The sequence below is a fragment of the Podarcis melisellensis genome (genome assembly GCF_964234715.1).
Source record: "Podarcis melisellensis genome assembly, chromosome: 9".
NCBI lineage: Eukaryota > Metazoa > Chordata > Lepidosauria > Squamata > Lacertidae > Podarcis > Podarcis melisellensis.
This window is the reverse complement of record NC_138541.1, coordinates 10,856,423-10,875,375: the sequence shown is the minus strand read 5'-3', so window position 1 is coordinate 10,875,375 and position 18,953 is coordinate 10,856,423. Positions and strand designations below refer to the sequence as shown.

The 18,953-nt window shown below is 47.6% G+C and overlaps 1 protein-coding gene across 1 annotated transcript in view; it reads right to left on the bottom strand.

Annotated features, from left to right (window-relative positions):
• Window positions 1-18,953, bottom strand: part of FRAS1 (Fraser extracellular matrix complex subunit 1) — a 341,121-nt gene that overhangs the window by 205,703 nt on the left and 116,465 nt on the right. Inside the window, exons 3-6 of the mRNA XM_081924721.1 lie at window positions 8,194-8,301; window positions 6,418-6,510; window positions 2,563-2,716; window positions 882-1,015 (exon numbers count right to left, since the gene is read on the bottom strand). Of these exons, the coding sequence (XP_081780847.1) occupies window positions 882-1,015; window positions 2,563-2,716; window positions 6,418-6,510; window positions 8,194-8,301 (489 nt within the window). The remainder of the gene's footprint in view (window positions 1-881; window positions 1,016-2,562; window positions 2,717-6,417; window positions 6,511-8,193; window positions 8,302-18,953) is intronic.

Genomic DNA, 18,953 nt, shown 5'->3' with positions numbered 1-18,953 from the left:
TTCAGCCTACACTCGAGTAGAACCCTGGCAGAGACACATGCCCGACTGGCATGTTCTCTCCCTCCTGGTTGATCGTTCAGGAGCTTCAAAGGCTTTCTTCAAAAGCGACCGATGCCAAGAGACATTGGCAAACTTAGGGATCCGCAGAGTCTTCGCAACTTGCGTGACAGACCTCAGCAACTCAGCATTTTGGCTAATCTACTTTATTTACATATAAACACACACGGAGCACTGCAACATGGCTCCCTCTCTCTCTAGCATCAGACAGCAAAGAGAAAAAGAACAAAGGACAACAGTCCCACTTCACGGAACACAGTAACACAAACATCCTGTCTCCGTCACTTCCCACTTTGTGGAGTCAAAACATATACTGTCATGTGAAAGACAAAAATCCCATGACTGCAATCATGGGGCAGGAATTCTAACACCTGCCTCTGCTCAGGGTGAATTGGTTCCATGTCCTCTAGAACCACGGTGGGGGCACCTTACTGTTATCAATAGTAATAGGACTGCAAACATTTTCTTGCTCGAAGAGGAGATTTAGCATCACATTGCAAGCAATGTAATGCATGTCATAATGTAGTCAAACTAAACTACATGACGTCGACATGAAGCCAAGTCAGAGTTAAGGCAATAACAGTTTTGCCCATTCCTCTCTGAAACTGGGGAATCATTTTGCAGGGTGCAAAAGTTTTCATGAAATGCCTGCCCCCCCCCCTTTTTAAAAGCTCAGCTCCAGTTAGTTGCAGCAGAGGAAACAGATAAAGTTAAGACAATGCCTTGTTTTTTCACCTGAATGGCAAAGTTGAACATGAAAATAAATAATAACCATTTAACAGAAAAGGTTGAATAAAATGCAGAGAAGTCCTGCACGATCTTACCTCTTTACACAATATAGGCTGACAAACTACGGTGAAACACTGCGCAGTCCCGTTCCGACAGACACATCTGGCACACTTGCTGGGCTGCCAATCCTCACCATCCAGGTACGTTTGACCATCAAAAGAACAAGGCTCTAAAAGGCATTGAAGACAATTGGTTTTTTCCTAGTTTCATGGAACATTTGAGAGCAGGGCTGGTGAACCTCTGGCCTCCAGATGTTTGTAAAGTCTGGGTCCCATCAGGCCCAGACAGCGTGCTGAACAGCCAGCAATGGTTCAGAAACATCTGGAAGTCCAAAGGATTCCTACCCCTATTCTAGAGTCTGTGAGGTTATACTCTTCGTTTTTCAAAGAGCAATCTCACAACATCAGGCATATCTGTAACACTTCGTAGTTATGTTGTCCTCTGAATCTGTCCCTTGTGGTCAAGAAGGGATGCAGAAGCACATGGAAAGTCTTCTGTTTCAAATGAGAAATGTGTGATCCTCTGGTTTAACCCTATTTCCCCCCTTTCCCAAGAGCAAAATAATCTCAGAAGAATGGAAAGATGTCTTCCGCCATTAGCATTATGATGAAGGGCGAAGGAGGGGGGTAGGTTGTTGTTTTCATTTTGATTATATATTTTGATTTTGTTCTGTGAACCGCCCTGAGACCTCCAGGTATACCAGGTATACGACAGTATATTATTATTATTATTATTATTATTATTATTATTATTAATAGAAGATTGTGCCTCCATTCCCAGTTTTCATGCTCTAAATTGTAAATCTGCATAGAATTGATGCGCACACAACTGAACAGGCATGGAATTTTGCGTGATCTTGAAAGTTCCCTTGTTAAAAGTATTGTGTAAATGCACACAGATCACACAGAAAGTTGGTCTTAAATGACGCATAAATGAGTGTTGCGGTCAATCCCTGCTGCTACATGTCTCCTCAGAAAGGCACATGGCCGGGGACATGCAAAGAAAGAGAGAGTCTGTGTGGTGTAGTGGTTAGAGTGTTGGACTAGGACCTGGGAGACCAGGGTTCAAGTCCCCAAGTAGCCATGAAGCTCACTGGGTGACCTACCTCACAGGGTTGCTGTGAGGATAAAATGGAGGGGAGAACTATGTACTCCACCTTGAGTTCCTTGGAGGAAAGGGATATAGATGTTTTAATAATGAAAGAGGCAGCAGTCAGCCGCTGAGAGGACAGCCCAGGACAAAACAGGTTGTGGTGGAAAAAGGTGAACATAGGTTGGCATTTTCAGGGCACCAAAGTTAAGCAAAGAGGACACTATCAGCACTTAAATAATAATAAATCTTTGCCCTATTAAAATGGGGGGGTTGTTTGTTAATATATTATATATTTCTGTGTTTTTATATTGTAAACCACCCTCTGATCTCTGGATGAAGGGCAGTATAATAAGAAATAATAATAATAATAATAATAATAATAATAATAATAATAATAATAATATATTTGGTTTAGCAATCAAATGGATGGATAGCTGGAGCGCCAGATTTTCCTCCCCTATTTAAAAGTGACTGTATAAATCCTGCAATAAGCAACAGCTTATTGGACAAGCTTAGATTACATTTGGCTAAGCTGCGGCGACGGCGGCAAGTCTGCTTACGTTTTCAAAACGGACAAATCCAGGGTGAATCCCCTCTCCCTTCACCACCCTTTTACTCACTCACCTCTGCTGCCGACACACCGTGGGCAGCACTCTCCTTGCCTGGGGGGGCCCACTCCCTCGCAGGAGAGGGCAGGGCAAGCCTTGGGGGTGCAGGTGATTTCCCCACTGGCACAAGCGCAGGTCGTACATTCGGAGCCAGCCCATTCCGTACCATGCTGCAGGGGGAAACAGAGTGGGGAAAACAGGTAACTGTCAATTGTTGTCAACAGAAGAAGCTGTGGGACTTTGCTGGATTATATTTACCTGTCTCCTAGAATCATAGAGTTGGAAGAGACCACAAGGGCCATCGAGTCCAACCCCCTGCCAAGCAGGAAACACCAACTGCTAATCCCATCATGAATGGGACACCAAGGAAACCAGATCATTGGACTCTAAAGTGAGCCCTGCTAGATCAAAGACCAATAGTCCATTCGGGTCAGCATCCTTTTCTCCTAGGGGCTAACCAGAAGCATATGGGAAGCAGGACATGATGCAGAAAACTCTCCCCACCTGTGATTCCCAGCAATTGGTACTCAGAGGCACATTGCCCACCTCCCAAAAGGCAGAGGTACTATACAGCTGGCCAGTATGGCTAGTAGGTGCTGAAGGTTTCACCCTCCACGAATTTGCCTTGTCCTGTTTTAAACCCATCCAAGCTACCACAGCATCTTCTATTCCGAACATACTTTTAAGAGTGTCCTGCTTCCCCAGGTGGTATTAAAACCTCAGGCACCCACATTTGGGTTTCCTTTTTTGGAAAGAAGAGATTGCTGGAGATTTAAGGTGTCTCTGTAATATTTGGAGGTGCACAGATTGGCTCCTACAAGCAGGAAACCCCACTGCCCCACCTCAGATTTCCAGAGAGAGGCAATTCTGAGTGTGCAGCTCCTACCTCGCTCGCTCTCAGTCTGTTTCCCAGTCTGTGTTACATCATTCTTACTTGGTAAAGGTAAAGGGACCCATGACCATTAGGTCCAGTCGTGACCGACTCTGGGGTTGCAGCGCTCATCTCGCTTTACTGGCCGAGGGAGCCGGCGTACAGCTTCCGGGTCATGCGGCCAGCATGACTAAGCCGCTTCTGGCGAACCAGAGCAGCGCACGGAAACACCGTTTAACTTCCTGCTGGAGCGGTACCTATTTATCTACTTGCACTTTGACATGCACTTTGACTGCTAGGTTGGCAAGAGCTGGGACCGGGCAACGGGAGCTCACCCTGTTGCGGGGATTTGAAATGCCAACCTTCTGATCGGCAAGCCCAAAAAGCTCAGTGGTTTAGACCACAGTGCCACCCGCATCCCACATTGCTTAGTTAGTAGGGGGAAAGATAAATCATCTACCTCCCACCCTGCTCAGATGGGTTTCAAATTCCCGGGTCTGATAGTCACTGTGACTCTACCACAGAAGAGGACACTGCTTTGCATAAAGTGTACATGTTCTAATGTATTATATGTATAGATGAAAATTTAGAAATACCCTGATTCTGGGATGTTTCTGCTATTCCCTGACCACTGGTTCTGATAATGGACATTTTCCTAGCCAGAAGTCACTAAACTCCCTACCAAAAATATGGCCAGATCTGTATGGCAGGCTCGACCAGAACTCATAACAGCATCGCCCTTCCTCCTAGCCCTGGGTTGAAAATAAAGCCAGGCTCATATATTTTAATGTTTGCATTTGCTGCAATAATACTCTCGGACATACATTATAACTGGAACCATTATTGCCTTGCTTTAAAACTAAGGAGGACATTTAAATCTTTATATTCTGCCATGTTTCTCCATTTTATGTCCCCATTTAGCCAGCTGGCAAAGAAGGCCCCTGCGAGACCCTTTAGATCTCAACTTTCTCTGTTGGCGAAGCAAACAGAGGAAAAGTTATACAAGCAGCAAAGTGGGCAGAGACCAAAAGCGAAGAGCTGTAGCCGGTGAAATCGCTGTCTGAGCAGAACAGCTTCCGCTCATGCAATGGGAATTCCCATTCCTCTCCTTCCCCCAATGTGCCCACCATCACACTCCCCAAAAAACTGATGTGCTCCAGAGCAGACTGGCGGCTGCTGTGGGATAGGAATATTTTGTTTACAGAAGTTGTTCTGCCCGCACAATGATGTAGTCCAACCCTCTGCAATGCAGGAATCTTTTGCCCTATGGGGGGCTTGAACCAACGGCTTTGAAATTGAGAGTCTCATGCTCAACCGACTGAGCCATCTCAACTGCAGCCTTTGTGGGATTCAGCCCATAAAAACTGTGCTTTCTGAGCCACACGAGAGGTCCATCCATGCCCAGTATTCTGGGCAATGGCTGGCAGCCAGATCCATTTAGCTTTCACAGCCACCTGCCCTGTTGGACCGCGGATGGGGAAGCTGTGATCTAATAACATCTGGGGGTCCCAAACTCTCATCTTCCCAGATCACTGACCATTCTGGTGGGAACTGGATTCCCAACAATGCACTGGAAGGAGACATGTTCCCCATTGCTGTGTGGCATCTATTCTCTGTGAAAAGTCCACCCTGTTGATTCTTTTTTTTTCTAATGGAAAGACAGGAAATACTAGAAGAACAACACTCTAATAATAGTCTAATCTAGAGTGGTGGCTGGTCCCTGTTTATCCCTAGCAAATAAAACTTGGAGATACGCTGCCTCTGCACATCAGGGTTCCATAGCTGTCAACTTACAGATTTGAAAAAAAGGGACCAGCAGCCTCGAAAATAAGAGATCAGCAGCCAAAATAAGGGATTTTCCAAGCACAGGTATGTTCAACTTCTGAGCCCCTCCAAGCCAAAGGCAGAAAACCCAGCCAGCAGCCAAACGAAGCCTCAAGCTGTGGTTCCCACAGCGCAGCAACCCGGCAAAGGGGATGCAGCAAGGAAAACCACCGTCACCTCTCCGCTGGGGAGCGCTGAGCAAAGGCGAGTCCCCAGGCAACCCAGCCAATTTGATTGGCACAAGGCATGCAAGTTCCACCCCCCCAGTCGTTCTTAGACTTCTTATTGGGTGAGCAACGCAGCCAAGCAACACAGTTGGGAGCCTCCCTCCTCCCTGGCCAGCAGGGAGGGAGGGAGAGGAGCTGCTTCCTTTGAAACCCGGAAAATTGAAGGGACAGCATCAATAAGGGACAGCAGCGGGACACGGTGCTGGGATAAGGGAGTTTCCCACCAAATAAGGGACAGTTGACAGCTATGGGGTTCTATTTTCTGTTAGCATGGTGAAGACTCGTTGACAGGCCTACTATTTGGAGAAATGGCTGCTTTCTGAAGAGATGTCTGCTGGCAGTCCTACGCTACTCCATGCGAGCCCCAAATTTCCAACAAATGGGAGAAACTACAATCAGCAAACGAATGAGATGATTAATGGTTCTTCCCCTATACTTATGCAATAAGCGAGCTCCTGGAAATGAACATACTCATATTCTTGCAGCGAAAATGCCAAGCTTGTGAAAATGACCCAGTTGGCACCGAGAGTGCGCAAATTCTTATTTTTTTTCCCCCATTCCTCTTCTCATCTTTGGGTATCTGCCCAAAAGTTAATTTGCAGCAATAACTTTGGTTAGGCCATGTGTGAAGCCGCCTAAGACGGCTCTGACCTAGTTCCCCGAATGGAAGAACTGGAGAAAAATCTAAGGCAGCCAAAGAATTGGCCGAGCGGATCAATGCAACGCTTTGTGGATATTAAGAAAGCCCGGCCACCAAGCAACCAGACTTCTCTCAGCCCGGCATACCAGACAAGCAGCTAGATCTCACTCAGATTGTGTTTCCAACATGAAGTTCTCTGAATGTCTCTCTGCAGCCGCAAGGCAAGGTCTCAAGAGGAAGCAAGACAAGAGTTTTTTCCAAGAAGAAAAGCCAACTGCAAGTTGAAAGGGATACACAAGAAACGCTCACCTCGTGGACCCGTCCTTCATGCTCACAAAATCCCTCCGTTTGCGAAACACACTCAGGGCAGCAAGCGTTGGCAGGTGTTTGTAGCACTTCCCCCTGAATGAGAAAAAGCCATTCAGCGAGTGTCACAAATCCATCTGTCTAGAAAAGCCCATTCCTGATATTCCAACACACAGTCTCGACAATATAGGCCTCCTCTGTTCATAATAATAATAATAATAATAATAATAATAATAATAATATTTTATTTATACCCCACCCATCTGGCTGAGTTTCCCCAGCTACTCTGGGAGGCTCCCAATCGAGTGTTTCTAATCCTAGCATCCATAAGGGTATTATTATTATTATTATTATTATTATTATTATTATTATTATTATTTTGTGGGGAGCTGTGTTCAATCTAACAAAAGAATGCAAATAGGAACTGAGCAGGGAGAGAAAGTAAGTCTCTTGTGCATTGTAGAGACCATATAACACAGGTCCTGAAAGACCTACACTGGCTACCAGTACGTTTCCGAGCACAATTCAAAGTGTTGGTGCTGAATTTAAAGCCCTAAACGGACTCAGCCCAGTATACCTGAAGGAGCATCTCCACCTTCATCATTCAGCCCAGACACTGAGGTCCAGCGCCGAGGGCACCTTCTGGTGGTTCCCTCATAGTGAGAAGCAAAGGTACGAGGAGCCAGGTAGAGGGCCTTCTCGGTAGTGGCACCCGCCCTGTGGAATGCCCTCCCACCAGATGTCAAAGAGAACAACAACTACCAGACTTTTAGAAGACATCTGAAGGCTGCCCTGTTTAGGGAAGCTTTTAATGTTTGATCTTTTATCGTGTTTTTAATATTCTGTTAGGAGCTGCCCTGAGTGGTTGGGGAAACCCAGCCAGATGGGCGGGGTATAAATAATAAGTTGTTGTTGTTGTTGATGATGATGATGATGATGATGATGTGGGTGCCATAGGAGGTACCACTGGGCACCTGCCACATTGGTAACCCCTGTAATAAACTAAAAGCATAGAATCGTAGAGTTGGAAGGGACCACAAGGATCATCTAGTCCAACCCCCTGCAATGCAGGAATCTTTTGCCCAATGTGGGGCTCAAACCCACAACCCTGAGATTAAGAGTCTTTCAAACAAAGAAGAGACAATGGGAATATGCCTTAGATGGAGTTAAACCACTGGTCCATAGAGTTCAGTGCTGTCGGCACTGATTGGCACTGAATTGTACGTTTCCGAGCACAATTCAAAGTGTTGGTGCCGACCTTTAAAGCTCTAAACGGCCTTGGTCCAGTATACCTGAAGGAGCGTCTCCACCCCCATCGTTCAGCCCAGACACTGAGACCTAGCTCCAAGGGCCTTCTGCTGGTTCCCTCATTGCAAGAAGTGAGGTTACAGGGAACCAGACAGAGGGCCTTCTCAGTAGTGGCGCCCGCCCTGTGGAACGCCCTCCCACCAGATGTGAAGGAAATAAGCAGCTATCTTCTTTTCAAAAGACATCTGAAGGCAGCCCTGTTTAGGGAAGTTTTTAATATTTAAGGCTGTTTTTAACACTTGATTGGAAGCCGCCCAGAGTGGATGGGGAAACTCAGCCAGATGGGCGGGGTATAAATAATTAATAATAATAATAATAATAATAATAATAATAATAATAATAATAAATTAGCAGCAGCAGCACTCCAGGGTTACAGGCAGAAATCCTTCCCAGTCCTATAAAGAGATGCCAGAAACTGAACTTGCCACGACCACTCCATTTCTCCACGCCGACGTCATTCCACCGCCTTACCTTCCCGAAGTCGCAGCGAGGGTTTTTGCAAACGACGGCTTTGCACAGGACAACGTCGCCATGGCAACTGCACTCCCGGCAGGAGTCTGGCTTCCAAGCGGTGTTGTTCTGCAAACAAGTCATAAGCTCGGAATTAAAATTGCATTAAAAAGCATGAAGACTGCACGCAATTACGGGGCAGCAAAGAGTTCAAACGAATTAAAAAGGGAAAGGGCCCTTAAACATTGCAGAGGCAAACTTGGCAAGCCAAGTCTATCTGCTACACGCCGATTAGTACCCATGGCTGTAACAAGTCCAAAGCTATTCATTCCGTACTTCCAAAACATGTAATCAAAAGGCTCGGGCCTGCGATGAAAAGCAATCAATTCCAGCTGCAAAATAATTGATCCACCTAAGACCCAGTAGCTACAATCTGATTAGAGCTTCTCTTCCATCCAGCGACGGCTTCTATAAACAGACTCGGGCTGGGAATTTAACAGCCTCCAAAGGAGCTTTTGACGCTCCATTCATATTAAAATTAATGTGCTAGGAAAATTACCTGGGGTGTCAAACAGCTTCTATGTGCGGGGAGAGGCGGAAAAGATCTAGAGTCCTCTGGTTGGAGAGGAGGCAGGGAATGTATGTAAGAAGAGAGGAAAGTTCCTGAGCTGGTGGAGCAAGGAAATGTAGTCTTTGGTAAAATGATTTTTTGTAGTAGCGGCTTGGGAAAATTAAGGAGCCGAGGGGAAAAAACAGCACCCCCCCCTTTTCTCTTTGCACTCGATATACCCGAAAAGTGACTCCATTTTTGTGTGTGCACTTCCAACAACCTCTCGAAATTTCAGGACAGGGTGTTGCGTGGCGATTCCATTAGTTTAGGTTAATGGGCAAAAAGTGGCCACAACTTGATTGGTTACAGGTAAGAGCGGTATTGGCTTGGGCATTGGTCCTATCAGAGCATCCGGCTTCAGCCTGTTAGCATGAAAACCGGAAAGGGTTAACACCAGCAAGGGGGGGGGCCTGCATTGCACATCAACTAGGAACTCCCCCAGGGTCACCGCTCGGGGGCGCGCTTTAGGCCCTGGCCTCCATAGGTTTCGGAGGAGGCAACACCCCCCGGAATCCTTTACTGGACTACCCTTCAATATCTGGGGGAGGTGATGGCGCTCCTCCGCCCTCCAACACATCTACATAATAATACCCCTACCAATGCCTAACCACTAAAACCAAAGACTTTGTGATGATTTGCTACGAGGTAGGCAAAAAACCAAATGGCTTGTGCCAATTCGCCAAGTGGAAATCAGCTGTGTGGTCGAAAAGGGGAGATCCCGGGGCCACGCCGGCCTTAAATGACCCAGGCCATGCCCCCAGAGCCAGCCAATTGGCTGGCTCTGGGGCTGATGCAGCCTGAGGATTCCCCTGAAAGCCAGCCTTCGCGCGAGTGTTGGGGTTTTGAGCCCGCAGCAACACCACCTCCTCCTGATGTCGGAAGTGGCTTTGTCTTAAGCCCAATTAAAAAGGGGACGAGCATTTTACAGCATCTGCTCTAACTAAAGTCCTACACACCCAGACAGTTCAGATCATGTCTGCCATCAAGGACCCCCATTCTGAGTTCTAATGTTAGACTGCAGGTATCCAACCACCAACCAACACACTGAGTGATCCGAGTGTGAACCAATGGTATGCTCTGACATTTCTGTGTCACCTTTCCATGTTCTACTTGAGTTAACTAGAAGTTTCATGCAAACTCAGCTCCAATGTGCTTTTGAAAAATGAAAAGCAGTTTCAAGAAAGGAAATCCACCCACATACACATCACTTCTCTGCTCTAAGCAACCCTCTTTCATTTTTTTTGTTAAATATTTTTTATTAATTTTCCAATAAAAAACGTCCAATTAACATACCGTATCGAATCATAATCTAATTAAAATAAAAAACTAAAATAAAAAGTCAAAATTATCATCCAAATTATAATTGTTAATTTTTAAAAAAAAAATTAATAAAAATTAAGCAACCCTCTTCCAAAGCTGCATTTAAATAAATAAAAAAAGTGACACTGGGGGCACTTGCACACATTTGCTATTTTCAGGTGGGTTGTGTGGCGAGTTCCCACCCTCTGCAGTAGAAATAAAGACACAGGACACCATGAATAAGGTTAATGGGCGAAATAGACTTTATTGATTACAGGAATGAGCGGTATTGTCTTAGGCATTGGTCCTATCGACTATCCGGCTTAAGCCCGATTGCATGAAGACCAGAAAGGGTTAACCACCAAGAGGGGGAGTCCTGCTGAGGCACGTCAACTAGGAGCTCCCCCGGGGTCACCGCTCGGGGGCGTGCCTTAGGCCCACACCTCCATAGGCTTCGAACAGGGCCACGACCCCCGGAGCCCTTTACCTGGCTACCCTAGACTGTTACCAATGACTAACTGCCAATACCAGGAAGTTGTGACGAGTTGCTACAAGGTAGGCGAAAAACCAAATGGCTGGAGCCATTTTGCCAACTGGAAAAAAATCCTACCAGGCCCTTTGACGGCAACCAACCGAAGTCCATAGCAATGTCCAAGAAGCCTGCCTAAAGGGAGGGGGGATGGGAAACTGAGTAGGTGAAGCGGTGAAAGAGGACGAGCCTCGGCCGCGCCAGCCCTAAATATGTCAGGCCACGCCTCCCCAGTCAGCAGAATGGCTGCCTGGGGAGATGACGCGGCCGAGGATTCCCTAGATCTCAGGGGGGCTGTGCTCAGCCCCCGCGCACGTGGGGGTGGGCGTGAAGCCCGCAACCCCATCTCCCCAGGTTGGAAGTGGCTATTCAGTCACAAGCCAGCAAATTCACAATGTGCAACAGAAGTTAATTTGGGAGCTCTGGCACAACAACCCTGCTTTATCCCACCACCCTGTAAAAACACGTCAGATAACATTTGCTTGATGCAAAATTGTCTAACTCCCCAGAAAACAAATCAGAATGAATGCTCAGTAAACAGGTCGTTTGGAAGCAACCTGGGAATCAGTTATATGGATTTGCATTTAGTTAGCTTCATGGAAGGCGAATATATCAAGCTCAGAGCTTAGGCATCGTTCCTACTGCTGCATCAGTTTCCTCCAATGCAGTGTCCACTTCATAGCACAGCACTGTAGAGCTGGAAGGGACTGCGGGGGTCATTTAGTCCAACCCCCTGCAATGCAGGAATCTTTTGCCCAACGTGGCGCTCAAACCCAGGACCCTGAGATTTAAAACCTCACTTCCAGAGGGAGATGTTTCCCTGTGTTAAACATCACCCTTTTAGTCACACTGATATGCAGCTATAAGATCGGAGACTTCATTCCTTCTCAGTGAAACAGTACATGAAACCGAGTCCTCTCTAATAAAGCTGATGAGAATATTAAAGCTAAGTACTGCCACAGATCGGTGCAAATTTACAGCCCTGGAGCTCAGGAAATAAATGATACGGGAGAGGAGCTGTCATTTTTGCTCTGATAACATAACTGACCCAACGTGCAGCGGCAGGAGCACTAACGGGGGTACCCTGAGAAAACTGTCTTCCTGGGGCTGATTTACTATACAGCTGCAGAATCAATTGAGGCCAAGTTATATGGGTGTCAACCTCTGCCTAACTCTCACGCTGTATTTAATCCATTCCTGTGCCTTAAAAAATAAAGGAGGGGTGGTGGTGGGATAAAGCTGTTTCGTGTCAGACACGAGGCTTTTTCCAAAGATACCTGGAGCACACATACCTGCCCCCTTTGGAAGAATGATGCTCTGGTTTTGCGCCAGGATTAATGACCTAACCTGGCTGTTCATTGCATTCCTGTCCTTGCTCATTTCAGCAGTAAAGGGGTGGGCAGGGTGTCAACACAAGCAACAAGGGAGCTGAAGAAAGGCGCAAGGAGATTTCAGAAGTTGTTACTAAGACGCTTGCAGCCTGGTGCAGAGGGCGATTGCACTGTCTGTAAGGAAGGTGACGGCTTTTTTTAGATGATGGCAATCTTGGGCCTCCAGCGCCCAGGTTCTGTTAGGGCACCAGTAGCAGTGGTGGGGCAGAACTTCAGAGGTGTCCTCCCAACACCAGTGTTCGCGAAAGCTTCTCTAGATGGGGCAGGTCAGGGTTGTGTGCGCACTATCTCAATACATGGTCCATGTCTTGAGTTAGCACACACACCGTATCTGAATGTTCTGGGGTATGTGGCATTCATACGGAGCCCCCGGTTGTCTCTCGGACTATTGACCCGTACACCACTAATCCGCTGCCACCAACCAGGTCCTCCCTGGTAAAATTACTTCAGTCTCAGTCAGCTTCTCAATTAATAAATAAGAGTGTATTTTATTTCAGTGCAGATCACTGCAGATGGTGACAGCAGTCATGAAATTAAAAGACGCCAGCTCCTTGGGAGAAAGGCAATGGCAAACCTAGACAGCATCTTAGAAAGTAGAGACATCACTTTGCCAACAAAAGTCCATATAGTTAAAGCTATAGTTTTCCCAGGAGTGATGTATGGAAGTGAGAGAAGGACCATAAAGAAGGCTGATCGCCGAATAATTGATGCTTTTGAATTATGGTGCTGGAGGAGACTCTTGAGAGTCCCACGGACAGCCAGAAGATCAAACGTATCCATTCTTAAGGAAATCAGCCCTGAGTGCTCACTGGAAGGACAGATCCTGAAGCTGAGACTCCAATACTTTGGCCACCTCATGAGAAGAGAAGACTCCCTGGAAAAGACCCTGATGTTGGGAAAGATGGAGGGCACAAGGAGAAGGGGATGACAGAGGATGAGATGGTTGGACAGTGTTCTCGAAGCTACCAGCGTGAGTTTGACTAAACTGCGGGAAGCTGTGGAAGACAGGAGTGCCTGGCGTGCTCTGGTCCATGGGGTCACGAAGAGTCGGACACGACTAAACAACAACAAATTTTATTTCAGACACAAACAAAACATTTACAGCATTCCAAGCTAGATGGTTACCAACTCCCAGTCCCAACTGCAAAGGTAGATACCTTAGTAGAGCAGGGATTGCCCTAGATTATTCTGGTGGCCTCCATATGACTAACCAAGGTGGACATCTGATGCATGCAACAGCTGCTTTCTCTTCCAACTTATCCTATGTTTCATGGGGCTGTTTGAAAGCATTCATGCAGTGCCTAAAATGTAACTAGAGGCTAGCTCCTGGGATATGCTGGAATATGAACACTGGGCATCTGTTTGATGGTATCTCTTTCACGGCATAGTGGAGGTGGGGGGAGAGGCACTGGTCAATAGTTGACGCAAATGGTGGGGGGAGTTCATTCCTGATTTGTTGGTCAGCATCTGTCGGTACAGCTGAATGATTTTCACAAGGCAGGTGTGACCCCTGTGTCTGTCCATTTTGGGTCACCACTGTCATAAAGGGAAAGCGGTGGAAGTCATGGTCGCAAATCACTCTTGTGCGTTTACTTGGGAGGACTGCTTCTGATTACCACCATCAATGGGGACCAGGGCCGTAGCTCGGCAGAACAGCATCTGCCTTGAAGATGCCAAGGGTTAAAGGTTCAATCTTTGGCATTTCCAAATAAGAACATATGAACATACGACACTGGAGGCAGAGCATAGCTGGCAGTCACCAATAGCCCTTTCCTCCATGAATTTGTATTATGAACACTGGGAGAGACCATCATCTGAACCCTGGAGATCTACTGCCAGTCAATGCAAACACCACTAAGCTAGAAAGATGCAATGGTCGTGTCAGGAATGAGCCAGCTCCTAGTGGAAATTTACAGCCTGCTGCAAAACAGAGAGTCTTAGATTTGACGCAGGCTGAGCAAAGAACATAGCAGCCAGTAGTGACTCCTTCAGACATTGCAATGCCAGTTGCCAAGGGAACAACTGAGAGTGGGCTGGAATACAGGAAGCTCAAACAGGCGCAAACAGACACAGAGACAGTCTGTCAGAACAGGAAGAGGCTGGAGCTGATCCAATAAGTCTGAAGAGTCAGCAAATGGGAGGGCTGCTAGATAGGAAGCAAAACAAAGACGTAAGATGGCCCTTGTGGTCTCTTCCAACTCTATGATTCTAAGGGGAAACGGTACAATATTTTGCAAGAACCGGAAGAAGTCTTCAAGAACCGGAAGAAGTCTTCAGAAGGGTCATCTTGAGTGATAATGCTGGCGGCTGCGTTAGAGCCATCTGGAGCTATCTGTTTGTTTTTGTAATAAATCCTCCTTTTTAATTATCTTCACTTACTGTGTTATCAAGCTGGGAACCTGGACTCCTGACTGGTAGCTTCCTATGTTCTTCCTCCATAGCAGATATCCCTTTGTGGCTTTTACAGATTTCCAGTTTCCGGTACATAGACAATCATGCTTATGGTGAACATGTTCACACGTAGGTGACCGTATCTTGTTTTTAATCTTCATACAGTGGTACCTCGGATTATATACGCTTCAGGTTACAGACGCTTCAGGTTACAGATTCCACTAACCCAGAAATTGTACCTCGGGTTGAGAACTTTGCTTCAGGAGGAGAACAGAAATTGTGCTCCGGTGGCGCGGCGGCAGCAGGAGGCCCTATTAGCTAAAGTGGTGCTTCAGGTTAAGAACAGTTTCAGGTAAAGAACGGACCTCCAGAACGAATTAAGTTCTTAACCTGAGGTACCACTGTATAGCACTTTGTAGATTTTCATTGCTTCAACAACAAAGATGTTCAGGCTCTTGGCATATGTAGAATTCAGAGTCTACCAATTGAAACACTCACAAAATCACACACACACCCCAACCAAGTCAATGTACTCTTCGTCCTGCACATGCCATCAACTGGCACACAAATGCCTCCATGTACTCCATGTTGCATCTAGAAGCAGCGTTCTTTACCCTCCGGCATTTGACAAAGTCCCCCTTTGCCATACATTATTGAGTTCAGCCAACTAAAACGTTTGGCTTTTTAGCTGTTTGGAAGCAGATCAAGGGAGAGTAGCTAAAGCAGGTGCCAGAAACAGAGAATCAGCACATCCACACAGCAATTTTCCACTCTTGTGGTTCAGCATAATCCAGGAACACACAAACCGTTCCTAACAAGAGGTCAGCTACCTTTATAAGTTTGGATTTGATATCCCGCCTTTCACTCCCTTTAAGGAGTCTCAAAGCGGCTAACATTCTCCTTTCCCTTCCTCCCCCACAACAAACACACTGTGAGGTGAGTGGGGCTGAGAGACTTCAAAGAAGTGTGACTGGCCCAAGGTCACCCAGCAGCTGCATGTGAAGGAGTGGAGACACGAACCCAGTTCCCCAGATTACGAGACTACCGCTCTTAACCACTACACCACACTGGCTCTCTCTCCAGAGCAGGTCATTTTGTGCCAAATGTTACACCTCCATTTCTGCTTTTACTATATTGAAACAGCCTTTGAATCTTTTATGCAAGCCGCCCAGAGACGGAGCAGCACTGTGATGCTTATATATGTGCAATATTTCATGGTAAACAAATCAGGCCCATTGGACAAACCACTCTTAGCTAAGGTTCCTTCACATCAGTGACCTCTTTCATAGTGAGAGTGGTCACTGTGATGCATGGGGAAGGGTTAGGAATTGCAGAGTTGGATGGGACCCAGAGGATCATCTAGTCCAGGCATGTCCAAGAGTTTGATTATGATCTACCAGTCAATCACGGGGCATCCCTGGTCATTTGTATGATTGCACCCCCAAAAAACCCCTCCACTTTGGCTCCCCCAAAAAAGCTCAACAAGTTTTGGTCAATCCAATGCAAGTTTTTTTATAGTGGGAGTAGATCACAGTCTCTTGGGAGTTGGACATGCCTGATCTAGTCCAACCTATTGCAATGCAGGAATATGCGGCTGTTCCATACAGGGATCGATCCTGCAATACATACAATATCAGTGAATATTGTATTGGGTCACCCGTGCACCATAAAAATCATGGTCATGAAAATAATTATGAGATCTATTCCGCATCATAAAACGGAACACTCAATGTAAACATGATCAACTAACGTTGCGTCAGGCCTCCTGCACACTGCCTAGAGACAACTGCAGTTAGGCAACATGGTAGCACAGTTGCTAGAACAGGAGGTTCTTAATCTCATGGTCAAAACAAAAAAAATTCCTTCCAGTAGCACCTTAAAGACCAACTAAGTTAGTTCTTGGTATGAGCTTTCGTGTGCATGCACACTTCTTCAGATACCAAGAAGAAGTGTGAAGAAGAAGTGTGAAGAAGAAGAAGTGTGAAGAAGTATCTGAAGAAGTGTGCATGCACACGAAAGCTCATACCAAGAACTAACTTAGTTGGTCTTTAAGGTGCTACTGGAAGGAATTTTTTTTGTTTTGACTATGGCAGACCAACACGGCTACCTATCTGTAACTTAATCTCATGGTCATGCGTTCTAGCCCCATGCTGAGTGAAAGTTTCCTGCATTGCAGAGGGTTGATTCTCATCTTCCCTTCCAACACTCTTTTTCTATGAAATTATATAAATACATAAATAATGTTGCAATCATTATGATGCAATCACCAGCCAACAACAATATAACCACCAGCTGTTCCGTGGCAAATGGATAGGCCAAATGGCACAAAAAGCCCTAGGGCTAAAACTGCTGAAGTGATACAGCTCTTGTCAGACTTGAGGAATCCTCTCCCCACCCCACCCACCCCCAATGGCACCAAGTGGCAGGGAGGGAACAAGAAAGCTCTTACTTATTACCATATTTTTCGTCCTATAGGACGCACTTTTTCCCCTCCAAAAATGAAGCGAATGGGGCGAATGCAGGCTTTCGCTGAAGCCTGGAGAGCGAGAGGCGTCGGTGCGCACCGACCCCTCTTGCTCTCCAGGCTTCAGGAAGCTATCCGCAAGCCTCGGGTGCCTGGCAGGAGGTCCCACCGGGTGCGTGAGGCTTGGGGAGGCAGCCTGCCGCCCGAAGCAGGGGGAGAGCTGCGGAGCCCGCCCCGTGCTTCGGGCAGATGTCCTTAAGCCTCGCGCGCCCGGCGGGCAAGCAAGGCTTGGGGCGGCAGCCTGCAGCCCGAAGCAGGGGGCGAGCTGCGGAGCCCGCCCCCTGCTTCGGGCAGATGTCCTTAAGCCTCGCACTGCCCCCGCGCCTAGGGGGGGAAATAATTTTTTTCCTTTATTTCCCCCCCCCAAAAAAAAACTAGGTGCGTCCTATGGGGTGGTGCGTCGTACGGGGCGAAAAATACGGTATTTATTCAGTCATCGCGACAAAAGAATTGCGGTCATTCCTCCATAATGGAGTTGCTCTCACTGAGCTCCCTCCCTCTCCCTCTCTAGCAACAGCACCTGCTTCTACGGCATCTGTCCGTGGACAATTGTCTCTGTGCTCTTTGTTCTAGCACCCTTAACAATCGTCGCATTTGGGGAGAAGGGAAGTCAGGTATGCTATCCAATGACATGTCAGCTAGCCGGTCTGTGTCCCCTCCTCCTTCTCCTAACACAGCATAACTCGGCTGTTTGCCTGTCTCTGAGCTGCTATCTTCCTCCAAGCCCTGCTGTAATTCGAGACTGCCTTCCTCCTCTCTGGCAGCTACAGGAGAAGGGCAGGAGAGACCTCCACCATTCCTCCTCCTCTTATTTTTATTATTTATACCCCGCCCATCTGGCTGGGTTTCCCCAGCCACTCCAGGCAGCTCCCAACAGAACACTAAAAACAGAATAAAACTTCAAACATTAAAACTTCCCCAAACAAGGCTGCCTTCAGATGCCTTCTAAAAGTCAGACAGTTGTTTACTTCCTTGACATCTGGTGGGAGGGCGTTCCACAGGGTGGGTGCCACTACCGAGAAGGCCCTCTGCCTGGTTCCCTGTAACCTCGCTTCTTGCAGTGAGGTTACTGCCAAAAGGGCCTCCGTGCTGGACCTCAGTGTCTGGGCTGAATGATTGGGGTGGAGATAATCCCTGACACCTATGCATGACAATCTAGCATCCAGGCAGCTCTATGGAGCAGCTGAAGCAACTGGAGACCATTCCCTCTCCACCAGCTTAGGTACCTTCCCTCGATGTAATGCACACATGCAGCCGGGGACTATACCATGTGGAAACTTCTTCTGCTCCTCCCTTTTCAATCCTCTCCTGGTTCTGGGAGACAGTGGTCCAGGAGAGAGTGGGGAAGCACCCAGCCCTTTCACTTGCCTGGCCTGGCCTGCCTCTTCCTCCTCTACTACCAACCCCCTCTTGTGCTTCACCCTCCAACTCTGAAGTGTCTCCTGTCTCTGACTCTTGCCTCTTGGCTAGTACAGGTCCCCACAAATCACTGGCCCCCTCTCCCGAGCCAGATTCTGACCCCCTTCCCTCAGTGCACACTCCTGGCAGTCTGTGATGGCCTGGGAATCCGATTCAGAGGCTGAACCGGAGGAATCCCAGCCTGCACAGGAGTCCCTGCCTCCAGGGCCAGCTGAGCTGGGGCAGGGCCTTGATTCTGAAGCGCCTGCACCTCTGCCGGATCCTAAGGAGCAGGCACCAGGTGAGTCCACTCTGGCTCCGGAGGCGGTTGAGGACTCAGTGCCTACAGGTGAGTCTCCCCCTGGGCCCAGTAACCCTTCGGCCTCTCCTGAACTGCAGAGGCTTAGGGCAGAGAGGCGAAGGGATCTGGTTTCTCCCAGGAGGAGTGCTCGCCTTAAGGCCAGGAGAGGCGGGTCTCCTGGGGGCCGGGACCGCCCCTGGCCTCAGAGAAGATAAAGGCCAGTCAGCCCGGTCCCAGGTTGCGGGAGCAACGTTGTTGTTGAGTACCTGTACCTGCCCGGACCCAGACCTGACCCTCCAGTGTTCCTGTCCCTGCCCGGCTTCCGGCTTCGGACCTCG